The sequence below is a fragment of the Ornithodoros turicata genome, unplaced genomic scaffold (assembly GCF_037126465.1).
Source record: "Ornithodoros turicata isolate Travis unplaced genomic scaffold, ASM3712646v1 Chromosome23, whole genome shotgun sequence".
NCBI lineage: Eukaryota > Metazoa > Arthropoda > Arachnida > Ixodida > Argasidae > Ornithodoros > Ornithodoros turicata.
In genome coordinates this window covers 1,328,541-1,348,458 of record NW_026999342.1, presented here as the reverse complement: position 1 = coordinate 1,348,458, position 19,918 = coordinate 1,328,541, and the positions used below count along the sequence as shown (strand labels likewise).

Genomic DNA, 19,918 nt, shown 5'->3' with positions numbered 1-19,918 from the left:
CGTCTTTTTCATTTATCCCACATAATCAGCGGTCAAGTGTCACAACCCGTTTAAGTTTCTTTCCATTGAGCAAGATAACCATGTACCTCTTGTAGGACGCTTTCCGCATCTGTGAACTTCTCGAGAATAATCAGCATCCGGCCAATATTGAGGTGTCCTCGAATATCATCGGGCTGTAACCTGCAAGCAAGTGGTCACGTGTGACTCTCCACTATTCACCGTAAGTTACGACATTTCTGTTTCAATTCAATCTTTCACGTCACCCACAGTCTCTCACGCTCAAACCTGTGAGATCGCAGTGACCCGTATCCACAGCACGGTATTTGTCCCCGGGGGACTTTATATTGCTTTATTATCACACTTGGTGGTGGTGTTATCAGTTGGTTATCACACAACGGCAAGCCGTCCTCGTCATCACCGATATCACACTTGCACATTAGTCTCCAATTAAATTCAGTTCATCTCTCCATGAATATCAAGCACGAGACTGGAATCGGCCGTTCGAGTGCATTGCATGAGAGTTGAAGAGATTTTTTGAAGAGATTTTCGAAACTCAGGCAAAAATTTTCGACGCATTGGAAATGTACACAGGTTGAGTGAGTCATCGCACTGCAGGTAGTAGTTATGCATGCAAGAACTTGTTACGTACGTGATGGCCTTCTTGTAATGCATGTAGGCCTCTTGATACATGTTGACATTTTCCAGAGCTCGTCCCATGTTGTTATGCATCTTTGCATTTCGGTCGTTCACACGTAGAGCTGCACTGTACAGGGATTGCTCTGACCACCTAGTGAAATTGAACAGCAAGAGTGGATGGCCGGCCATGAGTGTAAACGTTTATCTTTTGCTTCGTAGAGAATGTCTGTGTTCTAAGTGCCTGATGTACATTTGTATCTTGCGGTACGGTGTTGGTCTAAACAATGTTTTTTTGCAAAACTTTTTTTCAAATTCACCACGTGCTCACAAATGTGCATGTTCTAATATTATGGGTTAGACGAAGATAGGTAGACTTGATCGTCCCTGCCCGTGCGTAAGCTTCTGAATTATTCATGCTTCAATAGTTAAGTCCGACGGGAACGAAGTACAAATAATTCCATTTTCGGTGTTCCTCCCGCAGTATCACTTTGAGAATAACGCTGACCGGTACAGTTTACATAGTGATTATTAAGGCATATATGCAATCAATGTCGAGCGATGCCGGGACTGCTGTCTTGTAAACTTCCTGCGTCGAAATAAGGCTATATGACAACTTGAATGTATACAAATTATGTTTGAATGTGCCGGTGGGGTACTTCTCAACCCCTGACTTCAATCCAGTACTTTCATTTTTTAATTTGGCTAAGAATTACAGATGGTGAACTTATGCTGGGCGCAAAATCGTTATACTCCAGAAGTAACGGCTCTTCTATGAGTACATTTAGAAGAGCTTCGCGTTCTGGAGAAGCTACGTCTTGACCTTAAAGAAGGGGTTTGTCGGTACAGAATTTCTCACCAGTCGTAATTTCGAAGAAAGGTCTTCGTCACGTGAGACATCAACAGGGCGATGAGACACACCTTCAAGATACCCTCGTATTGGCTGAAATAATTACAGAAAACAATGACAGAGCTGTTTAGTAACGCGGGGTAGAGCCCTGCACGGGCCGCCTTTTCCAGGCCCTACCCGATCTGAGTTCATTCATTATTTTACGCGGCCCAGTGATTCGGCGAATAGTACCCGGCCCGGCCCGGCCCACTAGCTCACCGAGTAGACCCCGGCCTGGTATTTCCAACCGTGACGTACGCGTTTCTAGCGCTTATCAAACAAAATTTATAGGTACATTTATAAGAAGAGAAGACACGACCACAAACATACAATAACTGTCGGTTTAACACCACAACAGCACGAGACCAAATTAAATCCAGAACGCACGCGAGCAAGGGCATTATCGTTACACTACCAAGTTTTTGTGGAGGTAGAGGATGTTGTCAACAAACTCATCCTCCTAATCCTTACCCGAGCTTTGTGAACGTGTTTGTGAAATACGTCAGGACCCAGGAGTCAGGAACAATGTGAAGTGGCTTTGAGAACGTTATAGAGGGTCGAATCATAGAGATAATGCAGTGTCCCTTGCTTGTTTTTGCAAATATATGAACAGGAATGACGCAAGCGCGTGACGATATGAACCAATAATAATCTATTGCGTGGAATTAGCTGCGTGATCCCGTCGAGCCTGACTCTCAGAAACATGTTTGTCGGCCCGGCCGACCTGGCCCGCGGTGTTGGCGTATTTTATCGGTCCGGAGCAAACAGCCGATAGCAAGTCCGGCCCGGTGCAGAGCTCTAACGCAGGGTATTCTCCTTAACGGGAGATACATAACTGCAACATATTTCTCTACACGTGCATCATATGCAGGAAATAACTCGGACAATTAGGAACCATTAGAATTCCTGTTACTTCCCATTCCATGTTTCTTTATTTTCCTCTTTCGCTATGCGTCTCACGAACTTGCCTTGACTTTATTGCTTCTGGTTATGCCTCATTTGACTGAAGGCGACTAACTGGTGAGGGCGGCAATTCCAGTTGAAAACGAAAAGCTGTGTGCCGCTCAAGGTCATTAAACGAATGAACGTTGTCTTGCAACAGACGCAGCTGCACCAGGCCTCCACAGCTCCCCGCATTTGCGGCAGTAGAAAAATAAAATCACGTCACAGTCACGTGGTATTACTAAGGGCCCGAAACTCGCCAGTTCGTTTGCGGGCTAAAGTGAGGCGCTTCATTCGTTTCACGTCATCGGACGTCAGAAAACGTCATGAATTGAACGTCATGGACACATCCGGTGGCTAGTGATTACTGATTGGTTCCCATGAGGATGAATTCGTTTTCTGAGCTATGATTGGCCGTTTTCAAATTTGTTCGCGAGCGCTCAAACAGGCGACAGCGCACGGCGCGGCGGCTGTGCCGGTTGCAACCGGCGTCCACGGAGTCGCCGGCGTCCGTTTCAGACGGCTCGTATTGTGTAGCGGTTGGGTTGGACTACGAGTTCTGATTTTTCTTGTTTAAAAACGCAAGCTGTATCATGTGAGTGTCCTCGAACAGTCACAGCTGCCAAAGAAAATGCCTGCGCAACAATTCTGCTCTGCTTCTTGGTGTAGAAACTATTCGAGCGTCCGAACGCCTCGTACCTGATACCCGGTCAACGACTGCCAACAGGTAAGTGATTTGTCATTGCTTGTTGCTTTACAACACCGCGTTCACTTCGTGTATTGGGAATAAGTTGCTTAACAGTTATCATAAATCGGGACCGGAATGCGCTGTGACCGAGACAGTCAGTGTAGCTTTGAAGATACGATGGTAGAATATAATTTCTTTTCGTGAAAAAATATCATCAAAATGTTATGATTAAATACCCGCTCACGTCGTACTGTATAAAGGTTTGATGCTACTTGGTGATTTCGCTGGACAAGTTTCGTTCGACGTTGACTGTTCTGTACGTAGCGCTAAAGCCAAGTTTGTCAGGCTATTCGGCCTGAATGTATCATTGTGAAGTAGAGCAATAGAAGGTATTTTTTATACTAGTCGCTCATCATACCCCATGGCTGCGAGCTTCTCACAACCTTTCCACCTTTCTTTTTCGCGTTCAGTAGCACCTTTATTATTTCTATTTACATTGCAACTTTCACATGCATAGCTGTCTATCTGATACTAATTTTCATCTTGCAGCCACTGAGCTCCAGTCCCCAGTAGCAGTCCTTGCCAGAGGCAGTCCGACATTATCACGCTTCAAGCAAATTCCGGAGCAATATTAATGTCATGTTGTTTTCGTTACCGCAGTCATGCTGTGTACGTCTTGCTTGCATAACCGTATGTCGCACAATAAAATACTTCATGTGAAAAAAACAACCGAGGCTTCGTCGTATTTCTGTAACTCACACTGCATTCCGACAAACGCGAATCAGAAAAACAGTGAACTGAAGAAAAAAAAGGAACAAAAGAAAATGGGAAGCAGAGCAGAGAGGAGAAAAGTAGAGGGAGAAACGGATGACACGTAATTTACGTCATCGCGACATAATAAAAAATATAAAAAAATAGGGTGGCTAGTCCTCAGCCATTGGTCCAGCTCCGGAGGTCACGTGAGTTTTCTGCTACAATAGATTTCTACTACAGCTTCGCGCCCCTGGTATTACATCGTCAGGCATCATGACGGATGCCCATTGGCCAAAGGAGGATGCGCGCTCCGGGATTGGTTAATAAAGTTTCGAAATATCTGACAGCTCACTTTTCGCGGGTAGTCGGCCAGGCGGGCAGCTCCAAGCAAGGTCGCTGCGTCTCCGCGGCTCGCCGATGTCGGTTGACCACAACGACCGAAGAGGAAGTGTACGCGCGGGTTTGTTCGTGAGCTATAGTGACTCTGGCCATGTACTGATCTCCGATAAAGTGTCAACCTACGGACATTCTTGCCGTGTCGGAACTGGAATGCTTGGTGAGCTGACGCCTGAGGAACACTTCCGAGCGCTGTCGCATTTTCAAATACAGTGACTAAGAAGAGAGTGTTCGTAACGACAAAAGTATTTCCCGTGACTGTGTGACCTACGGTGCATCGCCAGAATGAGAAGAAGATGCTCATCTGTGAAACACACGCACTCGTGGACTTCGCTCGCCTCCAGAAGTAGACTGTATGTGTGCTTTGCAAGTTCGAACTTTGTTTGGTTGCTGTCTATTCAAGGAACGAAACGTCCTGTACGCACGGTGAATATATGAGTCAAGCATTTGAGTTTATATGTTGCATCAATGAATATGTATTTCGCCTATCAAAAATGTCTTAGTTATTTTGGAATAACGGGCGCCATGTATGAAAACCAGTAGAAGTCAATGGCAGCCAGGGCCGGCCGAAAGCCGAGCCAAACTGAGAGGTTGCTGATTGGTTGGCTGCTAGGCATCACGACGCATTTTCATTGGTCGTATGCCCAGTGTTGCCTGAATTATCTCAAACTATGGGCTCTATGGGGAGCTGTGGGCGCCTGGCTGCACAGTCAAGTCGGTGCTAATTTACCGAGAACTCCTCTTCAGTGTGGTACACGCACAAAATGGTGCTTATAATGGCCTATTACGGAGTAATGCACGCTGTGCTAAATGGTCTGAAGCATTCAACGAGATAAGCGGCACGACATAGGTAAACGGTGGGTCCTGGCCTGCATAGCGTGCACCGGTTTGTGTCGTACAACATGAGCGGTTCGAAATTATGAAACATTTTCTAGCTACTGCCGTCTCGAAAGGAAAGCGATGTATTATACGATATCCTCTTTAGCAGCATTATACGGGGGACAAAAAGTGTCATTTAATTCATAAAGACAAGCGGTATGACATAGAAGTCCCCCACACTCATAAAGTTTTTTACCACTCTAGCGGTATGGCAAAAAAAGTTACCGACACTCATAAAAGTTTTTACCTTAGGTAGTGTGTAGTAGTGTAGTACTTCCTTTAGGTAGTGTACAGTTGTTAACCAAGATATTTTTGAGAATTTAGCTCGAAAATTAGACAAGCGAGGGCGGCATTTTCCTGCGTGAATTCGGATTCATATGGACTAGTCAAATCAAAATCGAAAGGTTATAATGAGTTTTTGACGCCTGAAAAGTTGCCGTTCTCCGAGGAGCGTTTGCTGAAACTAAGAGCATGACATAGACGGCAAGCCAACTGTCATGTGCTTTTCCTCTATTTATTGTTCAGACTCAGGCTTTTCACATCATGGAATTTCCTGAAATGGGCGTTCGCGCTCCCCCTTCCTGGGCGTGAAACAGCCAAAGAAAGAAAGATCGACTTTCCCTTCTTATCAACAGATCTGTCATCACGAGCTAGTCATTGATGGTGATGGGTCGCGAGATAAGGCCCCCAGCCACAAGAAAACTGTAATACATACGTTCCAGAGAGGCAGAGCACAGAGTTCCGCAAATGCAAATTTCAGCAAGCATGCTTCGGCGAACGACAGATTCTCGGTTGGCAAGTTTCTGTGGAAATGTGATGAAAAGCAATACGTTTGTAATAGGGACGATGTGTTACGACCACCAGGGGCACAACCAGAAATATTTCGGGAGGTGGGGGGGCCTGGGACCTCCATGGGAGGAGCGGAGATGGCACAAAAAAATCTATCTTTGCTCCCGCATTTACGAGGCAAAATAGTGATCACATTTCTTGAACGCTTCAGCGGATCAACCTGAGCCACCGTGAAGAAATATTCTTAGCTCTATCACCATAAGGCTTCCTTCCTCTCGCTCTGCCGACACCACCTAGATATACGAGGCCCCTCCACAGCTCCATGACGTCACCCCATGCCGCCCGACGGGAAGACAAATGGCGTACGCTTGCTGTGGTTGAGTTCGGCAGAGATGCTATTCCGAAGACGAATTCACTCATTTTCTCGATGTGAACCAGCGATCCAGCGTGTACTTTCGAGGAATGAAATTTTACTGCAGTGTTTGTGCTCATGACTTACGGCATAATTGCGTACAATTACAATACGGCGAGCCGAGCCACTTAGAGCGATTGTATGTCATTACGGCCGAAGTCTCATTACGGTCAAAGGTCTCCAGACGGTCAATAATCATCCCCAAATGTCTCATTACGGCCAGTCTCAATACGGCCGTAGTCTTATTACTGCCGAAGATGTCTCATGACGGCCAAAAGTCATAATGTGTATTGTGACTTGTATTGATATGGAATTTTGCAGCCAGGTATGGGCATACAGTCAGCAGGGTATAAGCCATGCAGTGCGCCCTTAGGGCCACTATTGTATATATATACAGAGACACAGGGATACAGTGTTTGTGTCGACCCAGGAGCGTGTCACGTCCCTACGCTGTGCCGATGAGAGCCAACAAGCTCGAAACGGCCGTCCACAGCTGGGATTGTAGCACGCTTGACTTGTAAACATATACCTGACGTGCAGCCATGGAGCATTCGCTCATTTCTCTATTTGTACCTGTACTTACTGGCTTTGCACTGCGGCCTCCAGAGGTGTTGCTAACACCGTGGAACATTGATGTCTTGCAGAGACGCAGTGTTCGTGACGACCCAAGAGCATGTCACGTCCCTACGCTGTGCCGATGAGAGCCAACAAGCTCGAAACGGCCGTCCACAGCGCTGTGATTGTGGCACGCTTGACTTGTAAACATATACAGGGTGTCCACGCTAAGTGTGAACAGATTTTTTAAAAATATATATAACACTTTTTCCAAGATGAAATCAATTGCAATATAGCATATGCTAAAGGGCACTCCCTAGCAGGGCATTAGCAAAGTCCAAAGGCAATGTCTTAATTAACTTTCATTAATTAACTTTTTAATTATAAAAACTACAAAGTTGTCCCAATGAGAACATCTGTTCCTTTCGGTCACCTGATATCGAAGCCGTTTTCAGAACAAAACTCTGTTCGATAGATCTCCCGCAAAAAATTCGTGAAGGAACGCCATTTTTTTCTCTATTTTGTTCATTGCGCTTCTTAGAAGACGCGTCTTTCTTTCACCCCCAATGTGAGAGGGAGAAAGAGCACACTATCGCCTCTCGCGCCCTGGAAAAAAGATTAAAAGGAAGCAGAAAATGCAACCCAAGATAAGGCCAGTTCCGATAGAGTCACCCGATACATTTGTTTTTGTTTTGTTTCCGCAAGTTAAAGCTCATCTTCGACGCATGAAGCGGCACTGTGCTGCTTCCCCCTCTCCCGTTGGGGATGAAGGAAATACGCGTCTTCTAAGAAGCGCAATGAACAAAATAAAGAAAAATGGCGTTCCTTCAGGAATTTTTTGCGGGCGATCTATCGAACGGATTTTTGTTCTGAAAACGGCTACGATATCAGGTGACCGAAAGGAACAGACGTTCTCATTGAGATAACTTTGTAGCTTTTATAATTAAAAAGTTAATTAATGAAAGTTAATTAAGACATTGCCTTTGGACTTTGCTAATGCCCTGCTAGGGAGTGCCCTTCAGCATATGCTATATTGCAATTGATTTCATCTTGGAAAAAGTCATATATATTTTTAAAAAATCTGTTCACACTTAGCGTGGACACCCTGTATATGTATATATATATATATATTATACAAGGGGAAAATAACCGAAGCCCAGTGGCTGCACGTTGAGCAGATGTTTATAATTTGATCGTGCACTCCCAGCCGAGGACAGCCTCTCTACGCCGCGCTGAAGAGCTCCAAGTAGAGCGAAACAGCTGTCCTCGGCTGGGAGTGCACGATCAAGTTATAAACATATGCTCAACGTGCAGCCACAGAGCTTCGGCTATTTTCCCTTTGTATATGTATTTGCTGGCTTGCACTGCATGCGGCCTCCACAGTGATGTCTCGGCGAGACGCACTGTTAGCGCCGACCCAGGATCGTGTCACTTCTCTACGCCGCGCCGACGAGCTCCAAATAGAGCGAAACAGCTGTCCTCGGCTGGTACAGCACGAGCAAGCACGAGCACGGTCGTAATGAGACACTTGAAGTTAAAGGATTTTTGGCCATAATGAGACTTTCGGCCGTAATGAGATGTTACCCTTACGGCTTCCTTCGTTACGAGTATATGAAATCAATAACGAGGGTGAGTTGAACACCTTTACTGCTCGTTTGGAGTCGTGTGGCTTTTGATACCGCGTCCAGAACAGTTGTAGAGCGGTCTGTCTGCAACATACTTCGAAATACGTGCAAAAGTTGTACTTTGAGGCGTATAATTACAGGTACATATGTTTTTGGATGCAACATTGACTACGTTAGTGAATGGCACCCGTAGAACGCTGAGATCAAATGGGACGGTTAGTATTCGCCTTGTAGAGTTTTATCTTTTGTTTCTGAGGGGTTGCTTGTTGCTTTCCCCTGTGCTGCTGATCTCCAGCAGCTTGCTGTTGTTGTTCAACAGCGTATGTACAGCTAGAACGTGTTGAAACAAAAGTTTCTGAATATGTCCAGGGTTGAGCACCTATCGCTCTTGCTAAGGAAGAAGTATAAAGGTTCATCGAAGTGACCTCGCATCAGCGAGCTTTTCGTTAATTTTCTGGATTCCATTAAATTCGGTTCGGCAACTACCGGGGTCCTTGATTTCTTGTACATGGTGCCGAAACCCGGGAATCCCGGTTCCTTTTCGTCAAGACCTAACGGCGAGGCTTGCAGAATGACGTCGGCATGGAAAACCTGGAGGGCTTGAAGCGGATACGGACTACCACACGTTCAACAGTTACGCGAATAATCAACGAACTCAAGGCGCTCTTGGCACTATCACCTCCAACTATCGATAAGCTAAAGGCAAAGTTGCAATTTCTAGAAACCAAGGCGTCAACTCTATGGCAGATGGATAGTGACATTCAAGCAATCATCGATGAGGAGTCCTTAGAGAATGAATGCGAAGCGTGCGACCGTGACTTAGAGTCCATCACAAGCACCGTAGTTCAAGTCCGTTCTGTGCTGGTGGCCTCACAACATCCCGGAAGACAGATGACAAATAAATTCAACCACCCTTGCGTACGCATCTTCTCCCTTCTGCCAACCAGCCGGATGGGTATCGTTCTAACGAAGCTCAAGATCGACTCTTCAGTGGTGAGCTCTCACGTTGGCAGAGATTTTGGGACCAATTCCGTCCAGGTATTGATGATAACCAAAGGCTATCGAAGGTCAACAAGACGAAATACTTGATGCCTCTCGTGGCTGGACCAGCGGCCCGCGCTCTGGACGGATTAACTATTAGGGACAAAACTATGAAACCGCCGTTGATATTCTCAAGACTAGATTCGGCAAAAATGAACTACTCGTCAATGAACATTTAGATTCACTATTTGATCTTGCACCAATGCGGTCCATGGACGACGTCCCAGGCCTACAGTTGCTGCATGAAGTCGTGACTGTTAGGACTCGAAACCTGCAGAGTATGGTCATACCTCGGAGCCAGTACGCGATTGCCGTTCACAGGGCAGTCATTAGGAAAATTCTGTCGGCACTCGAGCTTGAGTATTACCGGGTGTAAGGAACGGACTCTACAGCAGACACGGGAGCCACTTCTACGACCGATGATTTGTCACGTCTGTTGGACGTCTTAGAAGAGTGTCTTAGGAGATCGAGTGTCGGGAGCGCGTTCGAAGAGCTACCGCCAGCGCTTTGCAAAGTGACAATATCAACCGTCGAAGGACCGCCTCACTTTGCCCTTCTGCTGCGTCTATAACAGCAAGCGCACTGCACAAGCAAGCGCAAGGTCTGCTGTCGGCATACTGTGCAAATCAACAGAGCATTCGATGGAAGCTTGTACAGCACCTTTAGCTCGGCAGAGAAGAGAGCCATCTTGCGCCGCGAAGGGCGTTGCTTCTTGTGCGGCAGGCGATCAGATCTATCCAAGAACTGCCGAGTGCGCTACCGACTTCGATGCAGTAAGTGCGACAGGAGACACCTTCCAGGAGCATCATCATCTCCGACTGTACATGTTGTTACTCAGGACATAACCGCAACTGTGTCCTCTGCCTCTCCTAACGTCTTCAAAGCGCAGGGCAGTTCCAATATCTTACTACAAACAGCGAACGTATGGATCGAATGCATGGACGGACAGCGACAGTTAGTACGAGTATTATTGGACGGAGGAAGTCAACGCAGCTTTGTTCGCAAAGATATTTCGACTCAGCTTGCATGCACAACGTTACGGACTGGGACCTTGCAGATTCACAACCTCGGGAACTACGTTCCAAGCTGCACTACATACCGCTGAGTTCAGGTTACGCTACACAGTCAGTATTTGCTACACAGTACGACGATCGAAGCAATCGAACACGACGAGATATGCTCAAACACGATTCCGACGCTGCATAACGATTTGTCAAGTGAACTTAGGACTGTAGCATCATCGTCATCGCCGCGCACCGAGTTTAGCACGGTCCCCGTGCGCTGCGAATAAATCTCTTTTCGTTTGACCTTCCGAGGCTTCCGGTTGTCCCTCCTTGGATCGCGCTACACTGGTGACCCGGCCTTTGCTACGATGCAGCCTTCTGCAACCGGCGACGCGCCCCGCTTCCCTGCACCGCCCGGGGCCGTGGAACAGGCCGCCCCTGCCTTTGCTGCCCAGTTTCAGGTCGGCCATTTTGCTGTTCGCCTGCCGCCATTTTTCAGCCAGCAACCCCAGCTTTGGTTTGTGCAAGCTGAAGCGCAGTTTGCCCTCGCAGGCATCACTACTGAGACGCGGAAGTATTATCATGTCATTTCCATTCTACCTCCGGACATCTCGCTGAAAGTCTCTGACTTGCTCCTTCACCCTTCACCCACCGAGCCCTATACCACTCTCAAGACAGCGCTCGTTGAACGCACAATGGCTTCCGAGCGCAAGCGGCTACAGCTCCTGCTCGACGCACAAGAGCTCGGCGACCGAAGACATTCCCAGATGCTTCGGCATATGGAGAACCTCCTCGGCTCGCGCGCCGCGACCTTCGATCGGGTTCTGTTGAGGGAATTGTTCCTTAAACGCCTTCCCAGCCAGGTACAGGTTGTTCTGGCCACCGCCTCTGACCTGGATATCGCAGCACTGGCCAAGCTTGCCGACAAGGTTCTTGAAGTGAGTTCTCCCACCATCTCGGCTTCTACAGCTCCGGTAGCTGCTCTGACACCCTCTCAAGACCCAGCCACCGCTCAGCCCTCTTCCTCTCAGTTGACCACGCTCACTGAAGAAATTCGACGGTTATCTGACGTAGTCGCTTCAACCTTGTCGAGCCGGCGCCCCCGTCGCCGACCTCGATCCCGTCGGCCACCCCCCGACGGCGCAGCTTGACCCCTTCACCCAGCCGACCTCCAGCCGTTTGCCTTCCGCCTTGCTTCTACCACGCCAAGTTCGGCGCCGCGGCTCGCAACTGCGCCAGCCCTTGCGGCTGGCCGGGAAACAGCAGAGAGGATCACTAACGGCGACTAGTGATCCCCGGAACACTCACCCAGGTCGCCTTTTCTTCATTGCCTGCAAATCTCACGGCTTCCGGTTCCTGGTGGACACCGGCGCCCAAGTCAGCGTGTTGCCAGCTAGCGCTGCAGACAAACAAAGACCTGCCATGCACCACCTCTCCGCTGTGCACGGCACCTCTATCCTCGTTTACGCGGAAAGATCGTTGGCACTAGACGTGGGCTTACGCCGTCAATTCCGGTGGATTTTCCTCGTGGCCGCCGTTACGCACCCCATTCTCGCCGTGGCCTTTTTAAGCCACTACCGTCTCGCCGTTGACACCTTCCACCGTCGGCTTGTCGACTCTACTACCAACCTGTCTGTGGCCGGCATTTCGTCGACGCGTATCTCCCCACGCCATGGTCTTCTCGGCCTGAAACCTGCCAATCCGAGTTGTGACTACGGAGCCCTGCTTGCAGAGTTCCCTAGCCTCAACCAACCTCCCGACTGGATTCGCCCGGTGCAACACGACGTGGTACACCGTATAACTACCACCGGACATCCCACCCATGCCAAGCCTCGCCGTCTCGGTCCCGAAAAACTTGTCATCGCCCGCCAGGAGTTCGAGCATATGCTGGAAATCGGCATTGCTCGTCCATCTGACAGCAGCTGGTCATCGGCCCTCCACATCGTTCCCAAGAAAACTGGGGACTGGAGACCATGCGGAGATTACAGGGCTTTAAACGTAAAGACCGTTCCAGACCGCTACCCCCTGCCTAACATCCATGACTTTACGGCTGGTTTGCATGGGGCCACCATCTTTTCAAAAATCGACCTGCGGAAGGCGTACCACCAGATTCCCATGGCTCCTGAGGACGTTCCGGAGACTGCCATTACCACCCCCTTCGGCCTGTTCGAGTCCCTCAGGATGCCCTTTGCACTCCGCAACGCTGCACAGACCTTCCAAAGGTTTATTGATTCTGTGACCAGGGGCTTACCATTCATTTTCGCGTACGTTGACGACATACTCGTGGCCAGCTCCTCCGCCGAAGAGCACCTCCGGCACCTTCGCCTACTTTTCGAGAGGCTCGCTCACCACGGCATCGTCATCAACGCAGAGAAATGCGAATTCGGCAGCCCCTCTCTTGAATTTCTTGGCCACCTCCTCGTCGCTAGCGGCATCAGACCTCTTCCGAGCAAGGTGCAAGCCATCCTAGATTTTCCTCGCCCCGACACCATCCGTAAACTCCGCAGCTTCCTGGGACTCATTAATTTCTACAGGAGGTTTATTCCTCACTGTGTCTCCACCCTAAGTCAGTATGCCTTCGACCAAGCGAAGTCAAACCTCGCCAACGCTAGCCTGCTGGCCCACCCTGCCCATGACGCCCCGACAACCTTAATGGTTGACGCCTCCAACCAGGCCGTCGGATCAGTTCTCCAGCAGCATATCTCTGGCTTCTGGCGCTCAATAGCCTTTTTCTCTAAGAAGCTTACTGACACCCAGGTCAAGTACAGTACCTTCAGTACAGTACGACGCTTCCCTGTTTCGATTCCTTCCAATTCCTTCTGAAGGAATGTCTCACGGCTCACCCTAGTGACTGGCCCATATCCCGTGAGTGCAGTCTCTACCGCGGTATCGGGAATGGGGTCCGGTACCGAAATAACCGTGACCGTGACCAAGTTGGACTCGAGCGAGACCAACTCAATCACGCTGCCCTTCACTGTAAGTGAACCAAGGGCTTTCAGCCTTTCAGCGGCAGCCCTTGACTTCACTATCAAGTCGCATGCCCCACCTCCAATGTGACGCATGCCCTTCACAACTTTTCCTACCGTCTTCACTGGTGGAAGGAGGGAATCTGAGGGAATCTGAGGAGGGAAGGAGGGAATGGCAGCTTACATGTCCGTGCGCCACTTTCGCCACCTTTTGGAAGGCCGACATTTCACGTTGCTTACGGACCACAAGCCGCTGGCAGGCGCCTTCCGAAAGTCCAGTTGCCGCTACTCGCCACGAGAAATCAGGCACCTGGCATTTCTGTCAGAATTCTGTTCGGACATAATCCACATCAAGGGACCCGACAACGTTCCCGCGGACGTACTCAGCCGTCTCGCTGTCATTCAGTCATCCCAGGACTTTTCCCTCGACCGACTAGCACAGCTCCAGCAAACAGACAATGAGCTCGAAGTCCTTCGACGCTCCCCGTCTGCGTTGATTTTGCAAGACGTGCTGCTGCCCGGTACTACCTCACCCGTCATCTGCGACACCCCGTCCGGCACCCCTAGACCGTTCGTTCCAGTAAGCCTTCGTCGGGCGCTTTTTGACAGCATTCATAACCTTGCCCACCTTGGTGTCAGGCGTACTGTCAAGCTTGTCTCCGCAAGATACGTCTGGCCCGGTATCACCAAGGACATTCGGCTCTGGACTCAGGCCTGCCAGGCCTGTCAACGCTGCAAGATCCACCGCCACACCGTCACACCTCTGTCCCGCTTCCTTCCTCCCGACGCCCGCTTCGACACGGTACATGTCGACATTGTCGGCCCCCTGCCACACTGCGAAGGGAAACGGTACATCTTGACATGCGTCGACCGCTTTACGCGGTGGTCGGAGGCCGTTCCCCTTGTCGACATGACCGCCCACTCGGTGGCTGCTGCCTTCGTCAGCACATGGATATGCCGTTTCGGCGTTCCCTCGGAGATCGTCACCGACAGGGGAAGACAATTCGAGTCCGCCCTTTTTCACGCTCTCACGAAGCTCCTAGGCTGCTCGCGTCTCCGGACGACATCCTACCATCCGGCAACTAACGGCCTTGTAGAACGCTTCCATCGCACCCTGCAGGCCGCCCTCATGTGCATTGGAAACACAGCCGAATGGGTTTCTTCTCTTCCGGTCGTGCTTCTAGGCATCCGCACGGCCCTGCATGCCGAACTCAATTGTTCCCCCGCCGAATTAGTCTATGGCACCACGCTTCGCTTGCCGTCGGACTTCTACGCTTCCCAGACCACGCTTTCCCCAGGTGACTCGGCAGCCTACCTCGTTAAGCTTCAGCAAGCCTTCCGCTGCCTTCGACCTTCCCCGCCTCGCGAGCGGCACAGCCAGTCTCCCTACGTCAGCCCCGATCTCATGAACTCCTCCCACGTGTTTCTGCGGACCGACGCCGTACGCAGGTCTCTGCAACCGCCATACACTGGGCCTCATCCCGTTCTCTCAAGAACCCCCAAGACCTCGATCATCAAGGTCAACGGCAGAGAGGAGACTGTCTCTAACGACAGACTAAAGCCGGCCCATGTTTTGAATCCGGACGTCTCTACTGAAGCCTTGGCAAGCTTCTCTCCACTTTCACATCCCCCGTCCAGCCCATCACCCAAGACAGTCACTTGGAGACTATAAGTCTCCTCCAGCGGGGGGGGGGGGGGGGGCTATGTAGCATCATCGTCATCGCCGCGCACCGAGCTTAGCACGGTCCCCGTGCGCTGCGAATAAATCTATTTTCGTTTGACCTTCCGAGGCTTCCGGTTGTCCCTCCTTGGATCGCGCTACAGGACAATGGGCCTCGACGTCGCTGACGAACGCTTGACGCCAGATTGCGAGATCTCTCTCCTTATCGGATCGGACTATTATTGGGAAATTGTTACGCGGGAGCAACTGTTCGCCACTCACAGGAGTTAGTTGCAGCAAAGACGGCTGGGTCGTTCAAGGCACCGATACAGACAATTTAAAGGAATGCAAAGTAAGGCCAGGAAGTGAAATTGGAGTCATGCAGATTGGTGTGCAGTCGGGAATCTCCAGTGAAGACACGCAACTACAAGCGTTTTTGGGATCTTGAACATCTAAGCATCCTAAACCGTGAACAACTTCACTTGGAGTTGATGACAGATGGTGGATGGTATGTATTTGTCCTTTCTATGTTGTTTCAGTCTCAGAACATCAGTTCTCTCATGTTCACTTGGAGGATGACACAGTTCTTCGAGAATTTCGCTTTACCGCCAAGCTGGAAGACGGGAGATATGTAGTTCGCCTGCCCTGGAATTTGGAGAAGCTTCCTGTGCTGGGTGAAAACAAGGCACTGGCGACTCAACGGCTCAGGAATATCACGAAGAAGTTGCTTCCGGATCCCGCTTTAATACAGAAGTATGACCAGACTATACGCGCATATCTAAAAAAATGGACACGCGATCTCACGGGGTCGTGAGACCACCAAGGTGCGGATTGTTTTTGATGCTTCATCAAAAGCCCTGGTTGTGTGTCCCTTAACGAAGCCCTGCAGTGCGGACCTAACTTGAACCCGGACGTGCTTGAGCTTCTTCTGCGTTGCACTTACGCAGTAGCGCTTACAGCAGACGTCGAGAAAGCCTTTCTGCAAATCGTTTTGGACGAATTGGACCATGATTCCTTACGTTTCCTTTGTTACACGACAACTCCAAAGTGTGACGAACCGTTACCACATGTACAGAATCGGCGAATGACACGCGTTCCTTTTGGTGCAAAACCCAGCCCGTTCCTGCTGGCTGCAACTTTATGACATCACTTACAGTCCGCAGCGGTAGTCTGTCCTGAGGCAGCAGCGTTGCTTTCAAGTAGATTTTATGTTGATGACTTAGTTGTGGGGGCCTACACTACTGATGAAGCAACAGCTTTGCATCGTCTGGCTAAAGACGTTCTTCATGAAGCAGGCATCAAGTTGGGGAAGTGGACTAGTAATAGCTCTATGCTACAAACAATGTTCGAAGCAGAAGGCACAGCCGCTGCAAAAGCTACCACAAGCAAATTTCTTGGACTTTGTTGGGACATGACTTCAGATAAAATTCAATATAGCATGAAGTCTCTTTGTGAGGTTCCGGACAAATGCTCAGACACTAAGCGCTGTGTACTCCAAGCTGTGGCACGTGTGTATGACCCTTTTGGCCATGTTGCCCCATTTGTGGTGACTGCAGATACTGCTCCAACGCCTATGGTTTGCAAGGTTAGGTTGGGACGAGAGGCTGCCGGTGGACTTGTTGCATATATGGCATACATGGTGTGAGGAAGCTCAAACATTATCGCGTATTGCGTTGCCACAAAGGTCGGTTCGTTTCACGACTTTTTCTGAACCAAACAACAGCTTCCACGTATTCAGTGATGCCAGCACACAAGCTTATGGCGCCGAGTTCGCCGACGGACATTCACGTGCAACATTTCTACTGGCGAAGTCCAGGGGGGCTCCCGTGAAGCAGACATCACTACCAAGACTCGAACTAATGGGTGCACTTATAGCTTCTCGCCTCTTAAAATTTGTAGCGGGTGCCCTCTCCCTTCCCGAGTCACGGGCACCTCTACGGGCCGACTCGGAAATCACGTTGCTTTGAATCGGCGGCTCTCCAAAAGCCTGGAAACCGTTTGTGGCAAACAGAGTCACGAAAATACGGTCAGTGACGTCACCAGTGGCCTGGTGGGGAGGCTTCTGGGAGAGGCTCGTACACAGCGTAAAGACCCGCCTACGCAAGATCTTGGGCAAAAGTACCCTGGAGTATGAAGAGCTCATAACCATTACCGCAGAACTCGAGGCGATCATCAACTCGCGGCCACTTACTTACATTTCGGAAGATCCAGACGACGTAGAAGTCCTCACCCCTGCTCACTTCCTTGTAGGGAAAAGGCTCACAGCTCTTCCTCCGGACAACGTAACAACAGAGGACACGTCAACTTCGGAAGGTATACGAAGACGTTGGGTTTATCGAGAGAGCATGACCACGCTATTTTGGAAGAAGTGGACAAAGGAATACATATTAGTTTTGTGGTCCGCCAATATCTGTTCACCTCGACCTTCAGACAGTGTGAAAGTTGGAGGTGTCGTACTTGTCTCCAAGGGAAATTATTCGCGAATATCGTGTTCTCTTGGACGAATCAAAGAGGTACGCACCAGCCCTGACAAGAAGGTGCGCTCCTGCAAGCGAAATCAAGCTGTCCAATGGGAACAAGACCAATTCAGCTATTGTACAGACTCGAAGCTGAAACTTCATTGTACATCACTTTGTTTGCGTGGGGAGTGTTAAGGAAGAATTATAAAGGTTCATCCGCGTGACCTCGCTTCACCAAGCTTCTCTTCCATTTTGTTGTTTACATTAAACTCAGTTCGGCAACTACCGGAGTCCTTGATTTCTTGTACAGCTGTCTTCTTCCTCCGGAATGTATTGAGCAATGACGCTGAATGTCCCTTTTTCATTATTCTAGGAGAGGGCTTTCTGATTGTTGTATTTTGCTTATGCACAACTTGTTGAGTTACGATGCATAGAGAGCAGCATTGATAACGTATGTTGAGCAGCATTGATAACGTAACGTGTGTTTCGGCTACAAAGGGACTGGAAATCTTAACCGCAAGCTTCACATTCTGTTGCTCAATGTTTGCCAGTTGAGAGCCTTGAATGTCCGTTCAAGAGCATGCTTTTTTTAGGTTGTTCCTCTCAAGCGCATAGCAATTATACAGTGCACTAAATGATGCTCCTTCAACATCGACTTCCTTGTCAATGTCATTGAAGGCTGGTTAGCTGAAGCGCCTTACAGTGTTCTTTAGGTTGAGCCAGTTGTTGCAAATACGTTTTAGAGGGCGTGGAATGGGCAAAAAGGAAAAAGATGGCGGCCATACACCAGCTACACCACTATGACCACGAGAGACTGAACGCCCAACCCGTCCCCTAAGTCGGTTCCTTCAGCCCGGTTCGGCGTCCCGCCGCCATCTCCGCCGTCAGCTTCAGGCTGCCCGCTTTTTGGGATGGGAACCCGGCCACTTGGTTCGTCCAAGCTGAAGTTCAGTTCCATCTGTCGGGCATTACAGCGCAGGCTACCAAATTATATCATGGCATATCTCCGCGCTCTCTCCATATGCCGCTGGAGAGGTGCATGACATCATCGCTTCTGCTCCTTTAGATGCTCCGTACAACAAGCTCAAGTCAGAACTGCTCCAGCGAAAGCCTCTTGCGACCGCTCCCGCCTGCAACAGCTTCTTTCTTCTGAAGAGCTCAGGGACTGAAGCCCTACGCGGCTGTTGCGGCGTTAAAGCAATTGCTCGGCGACGGGACCGCCTCAGCAAGTGACGGTTTTACTCAGGAGCTATTCCTGCAACGGCTTCCGCGGAACGCGCAAATGGTCCTCGCCGCAGCCTCGAATCTTTCCACGGACGCGCCACCCTTGCTGACGCTGTAATGGAGGTCGCCTTACCCTATGTCATGAACGTAGACATTTTGCCCTCCCACTTCAGCTCCTCCTGCACCTTCTCCATCATCTCCTCAAGATCTTTCGGCTTGCATGTCCACCATAGGAACCCTCACGTAGCTGGTCACCTCACTCAACTTGTCGCGGCGCTCACCACACGCAGCCGCTCTCCAACTCTACGCCGCTACCGCCGACGTTATCTTTTTGCTCGGGGCCGTCGCTCCCCAATTCCCCAGTTCACCGCCATGTGCTGGTACCATCAGCATTTCGGTAGCGAGGCCCAGCATTGCTTGCAAACGTACTCGTGGACGGGAGATGCCCCGCCCAGTCATTAATGGCGACGGATGGACAGGGCTCTACGGAAAGTCACCTCTTCTACGTCATATGCCGTGTTTCTGGCTGACGCTTTCTCGTTGACACCGGTGCCGATGTGAGCGTCCTACCTGCGACTAAACTCCATCGCCGCCGTGAGCCTTGCTTTATTACTGATGACTGCGAATGCTTCGACCATTCCTTTTATGGCCAGCAGTCCTTGACCCTCAACCACGGTCTCCGCAGGGATTTCCGTTGGCTGTTTCACGTCGCCGACGTTTTCCAGGCTATTATCGGCGCCGATTTTCTCACTCACTTTCAATTGCTCGTCGACATCTCCCGGAAGCGCCTTCTCGATTCTTCTACACGTCTGTACGAAGCCCTGTACCAAGCGGCCACACCCTTTCATACTGTGCGCCTCAGTCGGCGATTCGGCGATTCTCGAAGACTTTCCGGAACTCACCAAGCCACCGGACTGGACACGCCCTGTCAAGCATGATGTCGTCCATCATGTCATTACTCGCGGCCCGCCAGTCCACTTTCGCCTGCACCGTTTCGTCCCCG

At 49.9% G+C, this 19,918-nt stretch overlaps 1 protein-coding gene across 1 annotated transcript in view; it reads right to left on the bottom strand.

The window, feature by feature from the left end:
* The window catches only part of LOC135373276 (protein O-mannosyl-transferase Tmtc3-like), a 479,430-nt gene that overhangs the window by 67,119 nt on the left and 392,393 nt on the right, over positions 1-19,918 (bottom strand). Inside the window, exons 10-12 of the mRNA XM_064606504.1 lie at positions 1,493-1,576; positions 650-787; positions 87-180 (exon numbers count right to left, since the gene is read on the bottom strand). Of these exons, the coding sequence (XP_064462574.1) occupies positions 87-180; positions 650-787; positions 1,493-1,576 (316 nt within the window). The remainder of the gene's footprint in view (positions 1-86; positions 181-649; positions 788-1,492; positions 1,577-19,918) is intronic.